This window comes from Mercenaria mercenaria, chromosome 16, assembly GCF_021730395.1.
Source record: "Mercenaria mercenaria strain notata chromosome 16, MADL_Memer_1, whole genome shotgun sequence".
Taxonomy (NCBI): Eukaryota; Metazoa; Mollusca; class Bivalvia; order Venerida; family Veneridae; genus Mercenaria; species Mercenaria mercenaria.
This window is the reverse complement of record NC_069376.1, coordinates 10946212-10965332: the sequence shown is the minus strand read 5'-3', so window position 1 is coordinate 10965332 and position 19121 is coordinate 10946212. Positions and strand designations below refer to the sequence as shown.

At 34.8% G+C, this 19121-nt stretch overlaps 1 protein-coding gene across 4 annotated transcripts in view; it reads left to right on the top strand.

Annotated features, from left to right (window-relative positions):
• Positions 1–1282: 1282 nt before the first annotated feature.
• LOC123540684 (NACHT, LRR and PYD domains-containing protein 3-like) overlaps positions 1283–19121 on the top strand; it is a 244067-nt gene continuing 226228 nt past the window's right edge. For 3 of the 4 annotated variants that reach the window (XM_053526108.1, XM_053526107.1, XM_053526106.1), the window contains exon 1: positions 1283–5993. In XM_053526108.1, the coding sequence (XP_053382083.1) occupies positions 3448–5781 (2334 nt within the window). In that variant the 5' untranslated portion in view covers positions 1283–3447 and the 3' untranslated portion in view covers positions 5782–5993. Of the gene's footprint in view, positions 5994–12430; positions 12746–19121 lie in introns of those variants that run through there. The other variant, XM_053526105.1, reaches the window with a different exon arrangement.

Genomic DNA, 19121 nt, shown 5'->3' with positions numbered 1-19121 from the left:
AAAACTAAAAAAAAAACCAACAAAAAAACTGCCGTATTTGTCTAAACTTACAGTCCATTTTGGCTAATATCACAGTAAAAGTGATAAATGTTTGTAAAAAGGGTCATTAACCCTGATCATGCTGCACACGATTGCGAAATCCGTGCAGTTTGATCAAGATCTGCACTGTTCGCTATTCAGTTCAATATCTTTTTTGTAATACCCCTATTTTAACAGTTAATGGTATTGTCCAGTGATGGATAAGTTCATTTTAGAAATTTGGCAGGGTAAGGTTTAAGCAGTGCCTGATCTAGCTGCAATGATGCATTCGGCTCTCGTAGATTTAGCCAGACCCGATCACACTCGGCACAAGCCCTTCGTGGTACCCAGGCCTGGCAAAATCAAAATATTGCAGACTTTTGTACTGTTACAATAACTTCTTTATCAACACGGGAAAATCCTGTGCAGCATGCAAACATAAACACAACCTAGAGTTTACGGAAGCGACTATGTGACAAGCTAAAATCTTCTCCGTACGTGTTTGAAGTCATACTAATAAGATCATAATTTTACAAGAGATTTTAAACGCAAATGTAGGAAGTTAATGAAAATATTTTTTATTAGATTTCAACATAGTACACATGACCTGAAGAGTAATTTTCTGTTTTCCTTGTCTGTTGACACCTGACATGCATTGCTATTTATAAATCTGCTGTTTATTTCATTTGGAACGCTGGTTATGGCGTGATCAGTCAGAAGATGGAGAGTAAAAACATAAATAAAAGGGTTTATGTTTTTCAAGCAGTAGATTTGGAGTAAAGGTATGTTGATTTTACGGGAGGAGCAACATAGCAAGAATTTTAACTTTTTCGCGTAGGGAAAGGACATGGAATTGGGACTGAAACAGTGCCATTAAAATGTCTGCTGCAAAATTGGTGCAAACCTAAAATAAAATTTGTTTTATTTACTCGGACAGTTGATGAAGTGAAACATAAATCGTGCTTACGACAGTTTTATAGCAGTTGGAAATACGCATATTTTCAAAAGTTTTGATAAAAATGTATTTTCTAATTTTAGAAATCAGTTGATTACACATAATACTTGTTTTGAATAACTCATCCTCTTTGCATATGATTTTGGATATAAAATAACAGGAAACGGTTCACATTTTAGGTACAATATTCAATATTAGATACAATATTTCTCGTAGAAACTCGTGTGAGAAAAGTAATTCAATTCACACTTTTCACACGTCCAGAAAGTGCTGTGTATAGGAGTTTGAAGAATATAATTTACAAAAGATATGGCCCAACATAGCTGAGGCTTTAAAATTAACTTCATTTATTGAGATTGCTTAGACTATAAGCATTACATATTCGCGAGGAAGTGTTCCACAGAATTTCGATTGATTGATTTATAATATATACTGATTTCTCGTCGGAATACAAATGAAGTTGTCGGGACCGGTGTTATTTGACAGAATGGTAACAGACCCGTTGATTGATACCAGTGATCCATTGGTAGGGGTTCATTTAAAAGTTTAATTGACTATTGTTTCCCTAGTGTTCGTGCGGTGTTTCAAATCTTGTAATATTGAGAGCATTGATGGTCAAAAATACATTATTTAAAACATGCTGAAATGTTACAAAATGCATTTTATGATCGTCACCTATGCTCAATACATGGTAAAATGCTAAAAAATATTGGCTAAACTTAATCAGGGGCGGAGAAGAATGGGGGAGGGTCCGAACCCCAAGTGTCTGTGATTTACTGTAACCTATTTGCCGAAATTTCTTAGTATACTTTGAATTGTTAGTTTTGCGAATCAAATTCTCCATTGTAGAAAAACATTCCCCAGTGTGCAGTTCGTATGTTAATTATCACATCGTGTAGGCCTTAAAACATTTCAATTTTTAGTCTGGATTACCTTCCCCTTAACTGCTATGTACTATTAATGCACACCTGGATCAAGTATATCTCGTTATCATAAAAATATTATTTATTTAAACTAGTTCGAACAAAAAATCAAACAAAAGAACAACAACATCCAGTTTTATCTTGCAGTGAGTAGTGGACGCCCTAGCGATCTAGCTGCCAGAAGTAGCGGCAAATGGGCTTAACACTATGGTGACCTAGCTCAATAAGTACTAAATGCATGTTGAAAAATTTAGAGAGATATACATTGAGAGTTTGCACAGCTTATTATTACAGTGTAATTATTACAAAGAAATTAAGAAACAGTCGTGTTCATGGTTTATTCATGCTAAATGAAACACAATAAAATAAAATTTTCATAACTCTGAATATTCCATTCTGGCGGTCAGGCGGCCAAACAGCCCGGCAGTCTTTTGTCCTTTTGTCTTTATAATCATAAAGTAATAATTTTGAAATTAAGATACATATAAAGAAAACTTGAAAACTTAATAGAAAATGTTGCTGAACTTTGAAATATTGCAAGGCAAACTGTTGGAAAAGATATTTGGGAAATTAAAAAAAAAGCAATGTTAAACTTTTATGATTGTAGTCGTTTTCCATCTGAACTCAGTTTTTAGGCTGCCAAGCCTGTAGTAAGTTTTTAGGCCTGACTGCCAAGAATAATCATTTACAAAGAGGTGTTTTATTGATCTTTAACTTTTAGATATTTAGTTGTAACTTATTTTAATCAGCAGCTAGTCGCGGATTTTCAATTTTAGCTCTTTTACCTACAGGCCGCTAACTTCATGCCGCTAGGATGCCAACTTCAGGCCGAAAGGCCGCTAAGCCGCCAATTTCAGCAAGATATAATTATCTCCGTTTACTTAAGTAAACGTAAACTTGATCATACAATACATATATATATATAAGTACATATAAGCATTACATATTGTAAGTTGTGATAAAATGTCAACTATCCAAAAGTTTAATATACGGTCGTATCGGTCATCGTGGCCCAGTGGTTAAGGTGTCTGCCTCATGAACGGGAGGTCGAAGGTTCAACCCAATTTGAGCGTTCTTCCGGGGGATGCTTGCCAAGGGAATCGTTCCGAAAAGGCCGGTTCGTTAGCCTCGAGCTAGTTAAATGAATGGTAACCGACTTCTATCCGCCTGGCGCCTGGCATAGCGGTAGGAGTTGGGAGTTAATTGGTACGCACAATAAAGGTGTCTGATAAGCCAAATTGGCCGATAAACAAGACCTTTACCTTTTTACATTTATCATAGCCCATTGTGTGATATAATAATGTATTGCAGACAACAATAAGCGACGACGGACAACTGTATAATGATAAGGATAATAAACTCTGCACTCCATACATCAACAACAGTTTACTTATGTTTACCCTTTACACAAAAACTATGTGGACTGGCTGTATATGTGTTCTTGTAGAAAATGGATCTGTATTTTAAATAACAAACGACGTTTCTTTTTATATTTCAGTCCTGAAGGAAGATTTGATAGATTTCTACAGGGAAAGGCACCATACCCTACCGATGTCACCTTTAATGGAAGAAAAGGACACGCCTCTCCTTAAGTTTTACGTCATGCCAGACATAGAGTCAGTGGAAATTCAGAGGGCGCGTGGAGGTGGCAAAGAAATTAGATCAAAGGTTACGTCATTGCATGATGTTTTCTACAAGGAAAAAGAACCATGTCACAAAATTTACCTTACTGCGGATGCCGGGTTTGGGAAAACAGCATTAAGTAAACGGCTCGTTTTAACGTGGTGTCAAGCCAAAAACTGTATCCCAAACGAAGATGAACATTTTAAGAAGGAAGACATTAGTACAATGTCGGATTTTGACTTTGTGTTTTTGTTGTCTCTACGTGATTGTTCCGAAGAATGGGACATTGATGAGATGATCAAAAAACAAATAATTAATTATCTAGCACACACTATTTCAACTAGTGATTTTGAAAACATTCTTTCTAAGGAAAGGTGCCTGATAATATTGGATGGATTGGACGAATTCACACATGCAAAAAGTGACATTCCACACAGGAAAGCTAGGAGGAAATGTACAATTCTCACAACAACTAGACCGTGGAAGTTGGGCGTTAGTAAGATAAGTGCAAGTGAAATAGAGCGAAAGTTGGAACTTATTGGACTTAGTAAAACGTCTTCTAAAAGTTTAAAAAGGACTGTGATCTCACTGTTATGTGGTAAAACTGACATAGAAAAACATATTCAAGAGTTTGATCGCGCTATCAGTGATAGGGGTATTTCGGATTTGGAAACTATTCCGCTCTTACTGATGTATCTTTGTGTTTTATGGTGTGATGGAATAGAGCTAGGAGCATCTAGAACTGAGTTATATTGTCAGACTGTTGAACTGCTCCTTAAACGAACGTTTGAAAAATATCCCGACATGCAACAGCCGCGCGAACAGTCCCAGAGTGATATCCCACAGTGTTTCAGTGAACATGAACATTGTAAGGAACACTACACATTTCTGCAAGCTTTAGGACAATTAGCATTTGAAACGTTATTCAGTGAAAACAAAGAAAGCACCCTTGTGTTTAGCCGGTCAGTGACAGAGAAACATCTAACCCCAGAGTATTTGAAATTAAGTCTTAACTCCGGAATGTTAACACAAAGTACAGAAAAGACACTAACAAAACAAATTTCGAAATTTTCGTTTTCGCACAAAACAGTGCAAGAATTTTTTTGTGCATTGTACATTAGCTGTCAAAATGAAAGTGATGTCAAAAACATTGTTCTAAACAAATGCAAAAGTTTGCAAAGTATTCTGGACATGTCGACAGTGCTTGTTTTCATCAGCGGAATGGTGAATGTAGAAATCATTACTTCAATATCACAGGAATTTCTTTCTGTTATCAGTGAAGATAAGATAACGAGCAAATACAGATTAACGACTGATGAGGACTGTAAACCCCTGAAAGACATACAAGACATGTACATGTCTTGTATGAAAGAAAACACGAGCGATAAGGAACTCAAACTTTTCTGTCAAGATTTGTTCTTTCGTGAAGATTATAAACAAGAAAAATACTTTACATATTTAGCACGGCTCGCGGTACACAATAAAAATAACATGGCGTCAATAAATATCAACACATTACACCGTGGTCGTAGTTTACGTGAAATTATTGATTGTTGTGAATTACACGAACTGTTCCCGATCAATAAAATATCCTACTACGGTAAAGAAGAAAACGCACGGCTTCCTGTACTGTTGGACAAGTCGGCGAAATGTGTCGCTGTTACATCGTCTCTCGGATTTCCGGGTTCTTGGAGCCGTGAAATGTTGGAAACATTACAGAATAATTCTCTGTTACAAGCAATTTATATCTACAATTTCGAGATGAGTCACGATGTACTGAATGAGTTTCTGAATTATAATATAAACAGAAAAACAATGACGGAGATTAAATTGTGGTGCCTATTTTGTACCAAGCACTGGCGTTCGTGTGCTTTCAGTTTAGATTTTAGTCAGCATTCAGATCTAAGGAAGTTAGAATTGGGCTGGATACCTGAAGTGTCACAATTGAAAGTTAATAGTCAAGTAAAACACGTGAAGTTGCACAGTATCAATCTAGGTGAAATGTCGCTGCCTCCTGAAATGGCGAATATTGAAAGTGTTGATTTGTATAATGTAAACATGTCTGCTTCAACATTGCGTGATCTCGTTAAGGTAGTGGAGAAACTTTCACACAAAGTCACAGTAACAATAGACTGGTCGTGTAAGATAGAACCGGAAACAGAGTTTGAACACGTTAAACAATATATACGCTCATCTAAGAATTTCCGAGTTACGGAGGATTGGTGGAGGGAGTTTGTGTTTGAAACAAATGTTGAAAGTTAAGTTACTATATAAACTCAGACATATAGTGTCAATGTATATAAACATTATTCATAAAACACATATCACACATTTACACACAGACATATAACATTTTTGTGACATACATATGTGTAAATAATTAAAAAAATAGTGTCAATCGCGTGTGGAAAATTAATTGTTGGAGCCAATTCGGAGGAAAGGATGGACGTTCTTATACATGGATTAATATACAAGTAAGTTATTTTATTTGCTTTTATTTATTATATTCTAAACTTAAATATATATTTTAACAGTTTTATAGAATTGAGCCACGTCATGTAAAAAGGGGCCATCTTTGTAAAAAAATGTTTCCTTGAGAACAGAAATCGTTCATTGATCTCTGTTCCCAAATTGACCATAGTTATTATTTTTCATCTTGAGAAATTGGAGTATATTTAAAGTTTTATAAGCCCCCAACCCACTCCACTCCCGCACCACACCGGGCCTGCATCTACTAGTCGGACCATCCGTCTGTCCGTCTGTCTGTCTGTCCATCCCTTTCCGATTAAGAACAAAAGAAAACTCTTTACCATGGATAACTAAAACACTTTGGTCAACATACGTCAGACGTCATAGGATGATTGTCTATGGTCAGTTAATGACCCCTATCATTTCAAGGGTCAAGAGGTCAAAGGTCAAGGTCACAATGACCTGGAGACTGAAGACGGTCCGTCCGTCTGTCTGTCTGTCTGTCCGAGCTCACATTTGCATATTTAGGCGGCTATAGGAACAGTAGGTAACTGTACTTTTTCTTTAATGTCATTCATTCGGTAAGGCTTTTATGTGGCTATTTTTCTCTTACATGGCTAAAAGAAAAATAGAGAGAACAAAAGAGTAGCCACATAAATATTCATATGTAGGAAGGTCCGTCCGTCTGTCTGTCCGTCTCTTTCCGATTAAGAACAAAAGAAAACTACACGCTCTTTACCATGGATAACTAAAACACTTTGGTCAACATACGTCAGATGTCATAGGATGATTGTCTGTGGTCAGTTAATGACCCCGTCATTTCAAGGGCCAAAAGGTCAAAGGTCAAGGTCACAATGACCTGGAGACTGAAGACGGTTTTAGATCGATAACTGAAAAATACTTTGGCCAACAGAAGTCAGACTTAATAGGATGATTGCTTGTGGTCAGTAAATAACCCCTATTGTATTAAAGGTCAATAGGTCAAAGGTCAAGGTCACAGTGACCTTGAGAATGAACATGTTTTCCCATTGATAACTGACCCGATGCTTACAAAAAATTCTTAGTCTCAGTTCAAGTTGAGTCTGAAAAAGATTTTAACCTAAAAGGCGTCAAACTTCTAAGGATAATTGCTTGAGTTCAGAAGATGACCCCTGTTGTTTTACCGGTCAACAGGTCAAAGGTCAAGGTCACAGTGACCTATAGACTGAAAAAAGTATCATGATTAACAGCCGAAAAAGATTTTAACCTACATGCACCAAACTTTATAGGATGATTGCATGTGGTCGGAAGATGACCCCTGTAGTTTTAAGGATCAGTAGGTCAAAGGTCAAGGTCACAGTCATCTTGAGACTGAGAACGTATCCTGACTAATAACTGAAAAAAGAATTCAACCTTTAATAGATAATTGTGCCAAACTTTATAGAATGGTTGCCTAAGGTCAAAAGATGACTCCTGTAGATTTAAGGGTTGATAGGTCAAAGGTCAAGGTCGCAGTCATCTTTAGACTGAAAACGTATCCTGATTAATAACTGAAAAAGATGTTTACCTACATTCGCCAAAGGAAGAGTGAGTGTGGTCAGATGATGACCCCTGTAGTTTTATAGGACAATAGGTCAAAGGTCAAAGTCGCAGTGACCTTAATACTGAAAACGTATCCTGATTAATAACTGAAAAAAATTAACCTTCATGCGACAAACATTATAGGATAATTGCCTTTGGTCAGAAGATGACCCCTGTGGTTTTACCGGTCAATAGGTCAAAGGTCAAGGTCGCAGACATTTTGAAACTGAAAACGTATCCTAATAATAACTAGAAAAGATTTTAACCTAAATGCGCCAAACATTAAAGGATGAGTGTCTCTGGTCAGTAGATGACCCTGTGTATTTAAGGGTCAGTAGGTCAAAGCTATAGGCCGCAGTCAACTTCGACTGCAAACGTATCCTGATCAATAACTGAGAAAGATTTTAACCTATATGCGACACATTTTATAGGATCGTTGCCAGTGGTCAGAAGATGACCCCTGTAGTATAAAGGGTTAATAGGCTAAAAATCATAATCGCAATGACCTTGAGACTGAAAACGGTTTCACGTTAGTTACTATAAAATTCTTTGGCCTACAGGCGTCAAACTTGACAGGATGATTGCATGTGGACATTAAAAGATCCCTTTTCTTTTAAGCTCCAGTAGGTCAAAGGTAAAGGTAGCAGTGACCTTGAAACTGAAAATGGTTTCACATTTGTAACTGTTGAAAGACTGACCTACAGACGTCAGACTTCATAGGATGATGACATGTATACATTAAATGGCACCTGTTGAGTCAAGGGTCAAAAGGTCCAAGGTCAATGTCACAGTTTCACATCGGTAACTAAAAAAAATAACTTCGGCTTACAGAATTCAGACTTCATAGGATGATAGCCTGTGGTCAGTAAATGACCCCAGTCGTTTTAAATATCAATAGATCAAAGATCAAGGTCGCAGTGACCTTGACACTGAAAACGGTTTCCCATTGATAACTGAACCGGTGTTTACAAGACATTCAGTCACAGCTGAGTCTTAAACACTATAACCAATAGGCGTCAAATTTCAAAGGATAATTACCTGTGGTCAGAAGATGATACGTTTTGTTTAACATTTCAAGGTCAATAGGTCAAAGGTCAATGTCGCAATTTTCTTGAGACTGAAAACGTACATTTTGATAAAGAACTTTAAAGGATGATTGCCTGTGGTCAGAAGGTGACCCCTGTTGTATAAAGGGTTAATAGATCAAAGATCATAATTGCAGTGACCTTGAGACTGAAAACGGTTTCACATTGATTACCTAGGGGTAGGGTATAACATGTACAGAGGCATTTTCTTTCTGTTCTGGTGCCACTGGCAGTGACCTTGAGATTGAAAATGTTTTCACATCGATAATAGAGAATGACTTTGGACCACTGGTGTCAAATTTTATTGTATAATTGTCTGTGGTCAATAAACGAAATATTTATATTTTTGAGGTAAAATGGTCCAGGTCATAGTCGCAGGGACTAAGTGATGGTCTTATAATTGTAAAACGCGTTTAATTATTTCAATTAAGGAAATGATGAAAGACGGCCATTTTTTCATGATGGGTAACAGTATAGAAATTAGATTTATTTCCTTTTCAAAATTTAAATACTTTTATGAATTGATAGAAAGCAATTTTCAATATCTCCGAATGGTATTTTTCAAAATGACATCAACTTATCAACAACTGGTGTCATCATCCTTTGTTAGATCATGAAATAGCCATTAATTATCGACAATGTGTCAGTTTTGATGTTCATAGTTTTATCAAGTCGATCTTTTATCATATTTATTTCTTCAAAATACGTCTATTTATATATAAAACTAGAAATATTACTGAAGGTGGTGAATGTATCCCCTGCACGCACTGACACCGTACGTTGCAATTTGACGCACCCAATTTAAAGTAACAAAAAAACAAGTCAATAATGCTGATGAGTAAAGTTTGTAATAGAGCGGTTTTCTTGGTGAAATCTGTATATTGGCGGTAACAAAAATCGCTGAGTTTAATGTTGACCGCGAATATAGCGAAAATTAAACCTCCGCGAATATAACCCGCTTTACAGTAGTTTAGTTACCTAAGCTTGATTTTCGTCGGCGTCGGTCTCAATACCATGCACCATATAAGTTCTGCATATATGCAGGTTTCTCTTAAGACTTAAACAAATGCTTTTAAACTGCACACACACATTTTGCATCAACAACTGACCTCACAGGACAAGTTGCATGTTAATAAGTCTAGCTTTTTTTGTCGATATTATGTCTGTAACATCACTGTAGCTTGTATTGTTTTAATAGTTATACCCTTTTTAAACTAACAAATTTCGCTTAATTTAAAGAATGACATGTATGCTCGTTTCTCACGTATTATTGGAAAAACCGTGTTCAAAATTAATTTAAACCTTTTGCACCATTAAATTGACCTCATAGGACATGTGACTTTACTGTAGTTTTTTCATCAAACTGGTCCCTTTTAACTTAGAAATAATATATATACCAGTAAAAGAATTAGATTGCTCTTTGGTATATATCACAGACACATCATACATATTTTGTATTCTTTCTTGAGTTTCTCTCAGTGATAAAATTTAAAGATTTCCTTAAAAGACTAAATGTCCTCCACTTTTACCAAGCAGCTACTTGAAAAGAATATAATCAAAGCTTAAAATCATCCGCAGACATTTCTCTTTTCAATTAAACACCAACAAAGCATATATCTGCCATAAGAAATGACCTTAACAAGGCGGAGAAATGGCACTATATTGATATTGACTACAATCAAGCGGACCGAAGAGACATATCCGGCGAATTACTGGACCAAGGAGGCATATCCGGCGAATTACATCGGCATATCCGGCATATTACATCAAACGCACACTTGAACCAGAACAACTGCATTCATTAAGAATATGTCTACGTACGCGTATGATTTTATGGAAGTAACTTATTCATTGAATGTTCCACAATTTGTTTTACATTTGATACTGCGGAGCGCATATCTTTGATTTTAAGGTATCTAAATCTAAGCAATCTGTATCAACATTAAAAAATACCAGCTGCATTTAATATGGTATTTAAAAAGTCGTTTAGTGTCTTCTCTTAAAGTAAATGCACATTATTATAACATAATTTAAAGCCTATGAAATTATATATCTTCTGTACGTTTAACCACGAACGCGTTTCAACACTAGTTTACAAGTTCGTATGTTTTAACATAGTTATAGTTTTTATTAATCCCCCGCCACAAGTGGTGGGGGTTATAGGAATGGTCTCCGTCCGTCCTTCCATTCGTCCTTCTGTCCTTCCGTCCGTCCGTCCGTCTGTCCGTAACACTCGTGTCCGCTCCATATCTCCTAAACCCCTTGAAGGATATTTTTGAAACTTGGGTCAAATGATCACATCATCAAGACGATATGCAGAACCAACGAGTCAACCTTGTCAGCTCAAGGTCAAGGTCACAACTCAAGGTCAAAGGTTTGAGCCTTCCATTTTGTGTCCGCTCTATATCTCCTAAACCCCTTGAAGGAATTTAATAAAACTTGGGTCAAATGATCACCTCATCAAGACGATGTGCAGAACCTATGAGTCAGCCATGTCAACTCAAGGACAAGGTCAAAACTTAGGGTGAAAAGTTTAAGCCTTCCATTTTGTGTCGTCCTGCTCCTAATTCCCTTGAAGGATTCATATGAAACTTGGGTCAAATGATCATCTCATCAAGGCAATGTGCAGAACTCATCAATCAGCCATACCGGCTCAAGGTCAAGGTCAAAACTCAAGGTCAAATGTTTTAAACTTTCATTTTGTGTCCGCTCAATATCTCTTAAACCCCTTGAAGGAATTTTATAAAACTTTGGTCAAATGATCACCTCATCAAAGCGATGTGCTGAACTTATGAGTCAGCCATGCCGGCTCAAGGTCAAGGTCACAACTTAGGGTGAAAGGTTTAAGCCTTCCATTTTGTGTCCACTCTGTATCTTCTAAACCCCTTAAAGGATTTTCATCAAACTTGGGTTAAATGAACACCTTATCAAGAACTCATGAGTCAGCCATGTCAATTCAAGGTCAAGGTCACAACTCAAGGTCAAAGGTTTGAGCTCTGTATCTCCTAATTCCCTTGAAGGATTTTCATGAAACTTGGGTCAAATGATCACCTCATCAAGACGTTGTGCAGAATATATGAGTCAGCCAGGTCAGTTCAAGGTGAAGATCACAGCTAAAGGTCAAAGGTTTATACTTTCACTATCAATAGCATTGGCGGGGGATTTAGCTGTCTTTTAGACTGCCTTGTATCAACTTAGTGCTCGTCTGGCAGGTCTCGGTAACTCTCGTGTAGGCCGACATCCGGTGTTGGTCGATTCGATGAATATATTTCCGGTAGCTTGTTCTCGTGATTCATTTGAGCGTCTCCTAGTGCCGTTAGGCCTAAAAAAAGAGCTATAAAGGGAGGTAATAAAAAAGAATGGACTGAATAAAACATTCTGTTATTGCATCAATATTCAGACCTTTGACAAGTATTGGAGAAAGCAATTAAAGGAAATAGGATTTAAAACAATAGATTGATATATTTTGTGTCCATAATGAAAAATGTGGCAAGCCGCATCTTTAAAAAAAAAAAAAACATTATGAGCCGTTGAAAAACGTAAAAATTGAATGTTGAACGTCAAAGTCTGGATAGCTCGATATTCCGCGAAGTTTTAATGTCGAATGTCAAACGTTCATTTGGCTAGGATTGAATGTCTTATGCGAGCTATGCTTAAACTTGTCTAATGCTTTTGTGAAGCAATGCAAGCTATATTTTGAAATTGATTATGATCTTTACATGGTTACATATACGCAGCAAGACGATAGTAATTGGTAGTAAAAACGTTAATTATATAATTTTCAATGTCTTTTTCAGGTCCAGTTTTCCTCTATACTTCAGTTAAAAGATTGACGCCAACACCTCAAAACCATAGACGTACTTCCTGTATCAAGGCTACGTATACATCGCCATATTATACGTGAATTTACAAATTGCAGCAATGCTTCTAGAACTTCCGGTGGCTTGCCTACACACACCATAACATACTTGGCAGGACCTCTTGTTTCCGGTCATGGAACAACAAAAAGTTGCAGGAGTATAATCGTATTATACCCAGAAGTCTGTGAGGAAAAGCTGCTTTCAATTATTGCTTTTTATTACCAAAGACAAATCATACTGTTTTACTTAAATTAGTTGCGGGTGAAACACAATATAGGGAGCATTTAGAATATCGCATTGTTATACATGGTTTTCAAAAATTTCCTAACCCTTTATTGCAATTTAACACTTACACTTCATAACACTAAATAAGAAGAAGTTCTGTGCCAAATTTTATTGATCTAGCTCAAATAGTTTTCAAGCAGTGGCAAAAAACGCATCTAGAAAAAGTCATTTTTGAAGCGTTATGTTGTTGCACTTAGAATTTTCCATATTTTCCAAATAAAATAATGGTATGATATTATATATTTCCATGTAAATGTGTGTTATCAGCATAAAGACAATTTTTTAAGAATTATTTTGGTGTATGATTTATCATGATCGGATGAAAATTGTTGAAGCTGTCGAGAAAAATGTGAAATGGGTAAGATGTTATGCAGTTTTTCACTGAAATTCCTTCCTTTTGTTATAATGATTAATTGCAATGTTAACATTATTTTTTCTTTAATATTTTGGTCCAGGATCATTTCTCTGTTGTAATAGTACTTAAAGAAAAAAAATCAAAATCATGTATTTCTGAAATTTATTTGTATGAATTTTTAAAATTGAAAATCCGGTTTTTATGAAAAGATGTAGAGTCCGTAACCAATTGTATTTTATAGATTTGTAAGATATTATGAGAGTCTTTATTGATTTTTTCTAATCAAATTTAACTGTTGACATTAAATTTTTATGCTATTTCCTTTATTGTTAACTACATTTTTGCTGTAGCACCACTAATATGGTTACAGACACTACAAAAACCCTGTAGTGTCCGTAACCTGTCTTTCAATGGTGTAAATAAACATTTTTTTAAATTTTATTTATAGCTATTCTTATGAAAGTAATAACTGATTTCACAAGTTTATTAATCAACTTTATTTTTCATCAACTTTTTGATGTTGCAACCACATTGGAAAACCCTTATTGCCGCATCTTTATATACAGCATCATTTTCTGTTGCTGCAACATGAAATTGAAAGATGTCATAGCAAACACTGAAGCGATGAGAGATAAAGGATCACTACTTTATTCAATTTGGAAGGTTCACTGATGACAAATTTAATAAAGTCTATTAATAATTTCACTACAAAAGGTAAATTTTGTCTATTTAATAATGCTACTTGAAACTGTAGTGTCCGTAACCAGAGCTGAAAAAATTAAAACTTGCATCTTTTTACAGAAAAATGAAAAATTATCATTTCAAAGTTTATTAATATTGAGAAAAAAACAATATATGTACTTGTTGACAAATATTTTCAGATATAAAAATATAGATACAGTTCAAAAGTGCTAAAAATCATGTTTATCATCTAAATTGCACAGATTTATATTAAAAATGTAAAGATGTGAAATTGATAATTAACACTTATTCACTTAGACAAATTTCTTCAGGAGCATCATTGTTAAGATAATTCAAATTCATGTAGCTTACAATAATGTTTCTTTTCAAAATGTTTCAGAGGGGCGGTGTTATTTGGTTACGGACACTACAGAAATTAAAACAATGTAAAAAAACAACCAGTATTACTGAAATTTCTGTTTGGATTATTATACATCTTACAGTTCAAGTGAATAAATCTTTACAAGTATTTATGATTAAAAGTAATATCTAAAAACTTGCAAATGAAAGAAAAATCTCTTCAAGTAGTACTAAGTACAAACCATGTGATGACAGGTACATGTATATTCATTTAGATGAGATTTTATATTTATGTGATGGGCATACAGTGTTGCTGCTCTATGTATGTACATCCATCAGTTCGTTCAAAATCTTGTGTGTCCAACTCCTCCCACCATTAGATTGCTCCGCTTCAAACTTTCATAGATGAACAACCTAGATGTGTAGATAACCATAAAAGAAGGAATTTCTCAGTGACTATTTTAACCACAGTTATAATACTATGATATTTTTATACAGAAATATATCTAGAAAAATCTTTTGTGTCCAACTCCTTCACCACACTATTAGCCTGATTCAAACTTTTCACAGATGAACAAGCTCAAGATGTGTATATTACATTAAAGCGATGAATTTTTTTCTGTGACTATTTTACTACAGTTATGGCCCTTTGATAGTTTCTGTTTAATCATAAGGAATATAGAGAAACATTTTTATGTGTCCAACTCCTCCAACACTAGTAGCCTGATTTGTTTCAGACTTTCACGGATGAACAACCTTGATGTTCAGATGACTGTAAAGGGAGAAATTCTTTCTGTGACTGTTTACTTTAGTTATGGCCCTTTGATAATTTTTGCTATATGGAATATAGTATGATAGGGGAAAATCCTGTCAACGATTCCCAAAGTTTTAGCCTGATTTGCTTCAAACTTTAACAGATGAACAAGCTTTATGTGCAGATGAAGGGAATGAATCTTCTCTGAGTATATTTTTACTGGTGGCAGTTATGATCATTTTTGCTTTATAGAGAATGGGCAATGGCATGTGTATGTGTGCACATCTGTGTCATATGGTTATAATATCTAAATTTATATTGCAATATTGCAATTTAATTGCTTTATAATAAAGTAGAAGTATGTCTGATTTCATTGTGCATTTGTGATTCAGATATAGAGTTTTGATCTGATGAGGCAGCTGCAGTGCTGAAACTTTAAAGGCACAAAAATGCTGAATAGGTTAGAAGAGGTTAAATGGCAAGAAAGGCAGAAACTCAGTCCAGTCCAATGTGAAAATTAAAAGAAAAATGAGAGAGAAAGAAAGAAAGAAAGATTGTAGAAAGAGACAGCGACAAGAAGTAGAGAGGAGTAACTCAAAACTAGATTAGTTAAGAAAGCAGAACTAATATCAAAATCACACGACGAAGGAAAAAAAGAGTAGAAAGAAATTTATGTGTCCGCACAAACAGGATCTGTCATAGGAGATAAGAGACAATGTTGTTGCATTTATAGATGAATCTACTATGACTGATAATAGGGCTACATTTTCAACACCAAGACATCTGAAAATTTGAAAAAAAAAGTTACAAAGAGATTATAGATATGAGTACTTTCGTTAGATAATTCATATTGTAGTGTCCATAACCATGAACTTAATTTCTTTTTTCTGGTTAGTGACATTCTTGAGTAAGTAAGTGTAAGTGTTGTGTGATATGAATACAAAGTATCGATAATAATGTATCACTTAGAGAACTTAATATTGCTTGTTAAGTTACAAGATTTCATGAAAACAGGAAGTTTTCAGATTTTGTTGTTCTGTTTTCTTTTTCATTGGTTTTAATTTGGCAAGTTGTATATTTCTGTTTGAAGAATATCAAATTTAAATACACTTTCCATTCAGATATCTTTTTAACATTATACCAAATAATTCATGACTGGATTTAATGGTTTTAACATAATCTAATGCAAAACCATTCTTGAGGCTTTTTTGTAGTGTCCGTAACCAATTACTTGTATCTATCAATATTTAGTATTTTTTTGAAAATTAATCACTTTCCCTTTAATTTGTCATTCTATTTCAACAAAGACAGAATTTGTGTTGATTTTTCATTAAGTTTACATCATTAAAACTGAAATGGAAGATGTCAGATGATTTGAAATATACATGTTTTTTAGCAACAAAGTAATATCCAACAATATGTTTCATTTTTTCAGTATCTATACCTTTCCCAGTCCTATTTTTCCTTGCATTATGTATTTCCATGTGTTTGTCCTACAAAACAGTAAAAATAGTTCAAGTTTATCATAAATTTGAAGCTTTATTTTACAAAATGTACCACTTGTAGTGTCCGTAACCAGCAAAAATATGCATTTTAACAGCCTTTAAAAATTACATTTCCGATACAAGTACCAGCAAACCACTTAAGCTGCTTATACTTCAAGCACTCTACTATGTAGAAAAACACTTTTTTTGCCAAAATTTAGAACTTATTTTTTCACCTCCATGTGCAACACTACTGTTCCCTATATTGTGTTTCACCCGTTGGTCAAGAAATGTCTTATTTTCACTTGTCGCAAATCGCTTTTGGATTAAAGTTTTGTACAGATGTATGTACGTTAGTTAGTATTATCATTATGTGAAAGAGTTTCAAATAGTCACGCGCGCTGTCAGAAGTCAACATTTTTTTTAAAAAAAGCTTGATAATTGCTACTAATGTTTAATTCTTATTTTAGGACATTTAGTTTTAAAATGTCTGGAAATGGCCGTTTTATGGAATACACAATGTACAATGAAATTTGCTATGTTTGACATACCACGGCGAGGAAAATAGATTTTGTTTGAATTGTTTAAATATTAAATGTATTTTGTTCTAAGAAACAAATATATTGTGAGGCATGTTTTTTATGTCGTTTCCAAAATCAGTATTTGTTTGCATAGTCCGTAGCCATATACAAAAACATCTAATATTTTCAAGTTGGAGTCCTCTAAAAAGAGATATTATATGTACTCTCTGTAGAAAATTAATTGTTTCTGGCAGACGACATTCATAATTTCACTGGGAAGAACATATGACCGTTACAATATCAATTATGTATAAACGAAGACCTTGTAGAGTACGTAGCGGACTTTTCATAATTTTGATTAAAAGTTAAAACTAGGAATTATTTTTATGCCCCCGGCATCTAATGATGCGGGAAGCATATAATGATCGTCCTGTCCGTTCGTCCGTTTGTCCGTCCGTACGAGGTTAACCAAATGGAACCGTTTCGTCTAGCATGAATACCCCTTACTAGAATGACTTGATACTAATGCAGATGTAACCTGTGGACACTCCTCATCTTCAGACATCACTTGACCTCAGTTTGACCTTGACCTTGACCTCATTTTGGACTTAGGTTGCTTTATATGGGCCATCTCTTGGTTAACCAAATGGGACCGTTTCGTCTAGCATCAATGCCGCTTACAAGAATGAATTGATACTAATACAGATGACACCTGTGACCATTACTCATCTTCAAACATACCTGACCTCAGTTTGACCTTGACCTCATTTTGGACTTAGATTGCTTTATATGGGCCATCTCTTGGTTAACCAAATGGGACCGTTTCATCTAGCATTATTAATACCGCTTACAACAAGGAATTAATACTAGTACATATGAAACCTGTGACCATTCCTCATCTTCAAACATTACCTGACCTCAGTGTGACCTTGACCTCGTTTTGGACTTAGGTTGGTTTGTATCGACAAAGATGCCACCGGGGACATCAAGCGTTTATTGAACGCAGATTCTTGTTGTTTCATATGATTGTGAAAAAAGTCTTTGATTAAACAACAACTGAAAACTCTTCTACGTGGAGAATACTTGTATGGTTAAATTGTTGGAGTTACTTACTGAATGGAATGTTAATTTTATATATCTGATTAAAATTGTTTAAAGTTTCACTTAGTACATGTATTTCTACATTTAAATGAATAGATGTTACAAAAAAATAATATTTTCACCAACAAAAATTGGATTTACTAGAAAGGGGGACTACGGACTATATGATAAACAGGACTTGGGTATTATCAGCTTACATATATTATTGTAATATTGTATATAGGTCTATTTTTAAGGAAGATATGTGTTTGCTATCTGAATTATAGCAGTTGTCTTGTGTATATACAGTTGATAGACTATGGTAGATATATTGTCTGAAGTTTTAGCTATTTTGTATTATATATGAACTTTTTTGAGTTTTACTTGTTATGTGTATGTATGAGCAATCCGCGCAGTCTGGTCATGATCTATGCTGTTCGCTAACGGTTTCTCTATAGCTATATGCTTTGAAGCAGCCCACTGTGTTGGTTTTCTCATGGCACGGCTTAGTATATAAGTTGTTTTAAGTTTTACTATTTGTTTTTTTATTTATAAAAAGAATACATATTAATAGTATGTAACTGTGGTTTTGATCTAAACATTGGTATTATTGTTTGCACATCTGAGAGCATAAAATGCTTAAAGTGAGCTATTGCGATCGTCCAATTTCCGTTCTCGTCTGGTGTCAACAACTTAAGGAACTCTTTTAATGAAACGTCAAAATGTTGACCTTGATGAAATCTCAGACAAGAGTTCCACTATTTCAAAAAAACCATAAAAATATGTAGAATTAATTGAAAACATAATTAAATTTCCAGATGCTCCATTTTCTATTCTTTATTTATTTACGTTTCCAGAAAGTTTACATCTACAATATTTAGGTCTTTAAAACCTGTTCATTTCAGTTCAAACACTTTGTCACTAGGTCAAATCATAGATATACCAAATTAATACGTTTTCTACCGGATTTTCATAGCACTTTGCGAGGAATTTGCTCTATGTAATGTAGGTTATCTTCAAATTGGGTCACCTAACGTCTTAAAGTTCCATAAGGTTTTTAGCTCACCTGAACAATGCTCAGGTGAGCTTTTGTGATCGCTTGATGTCC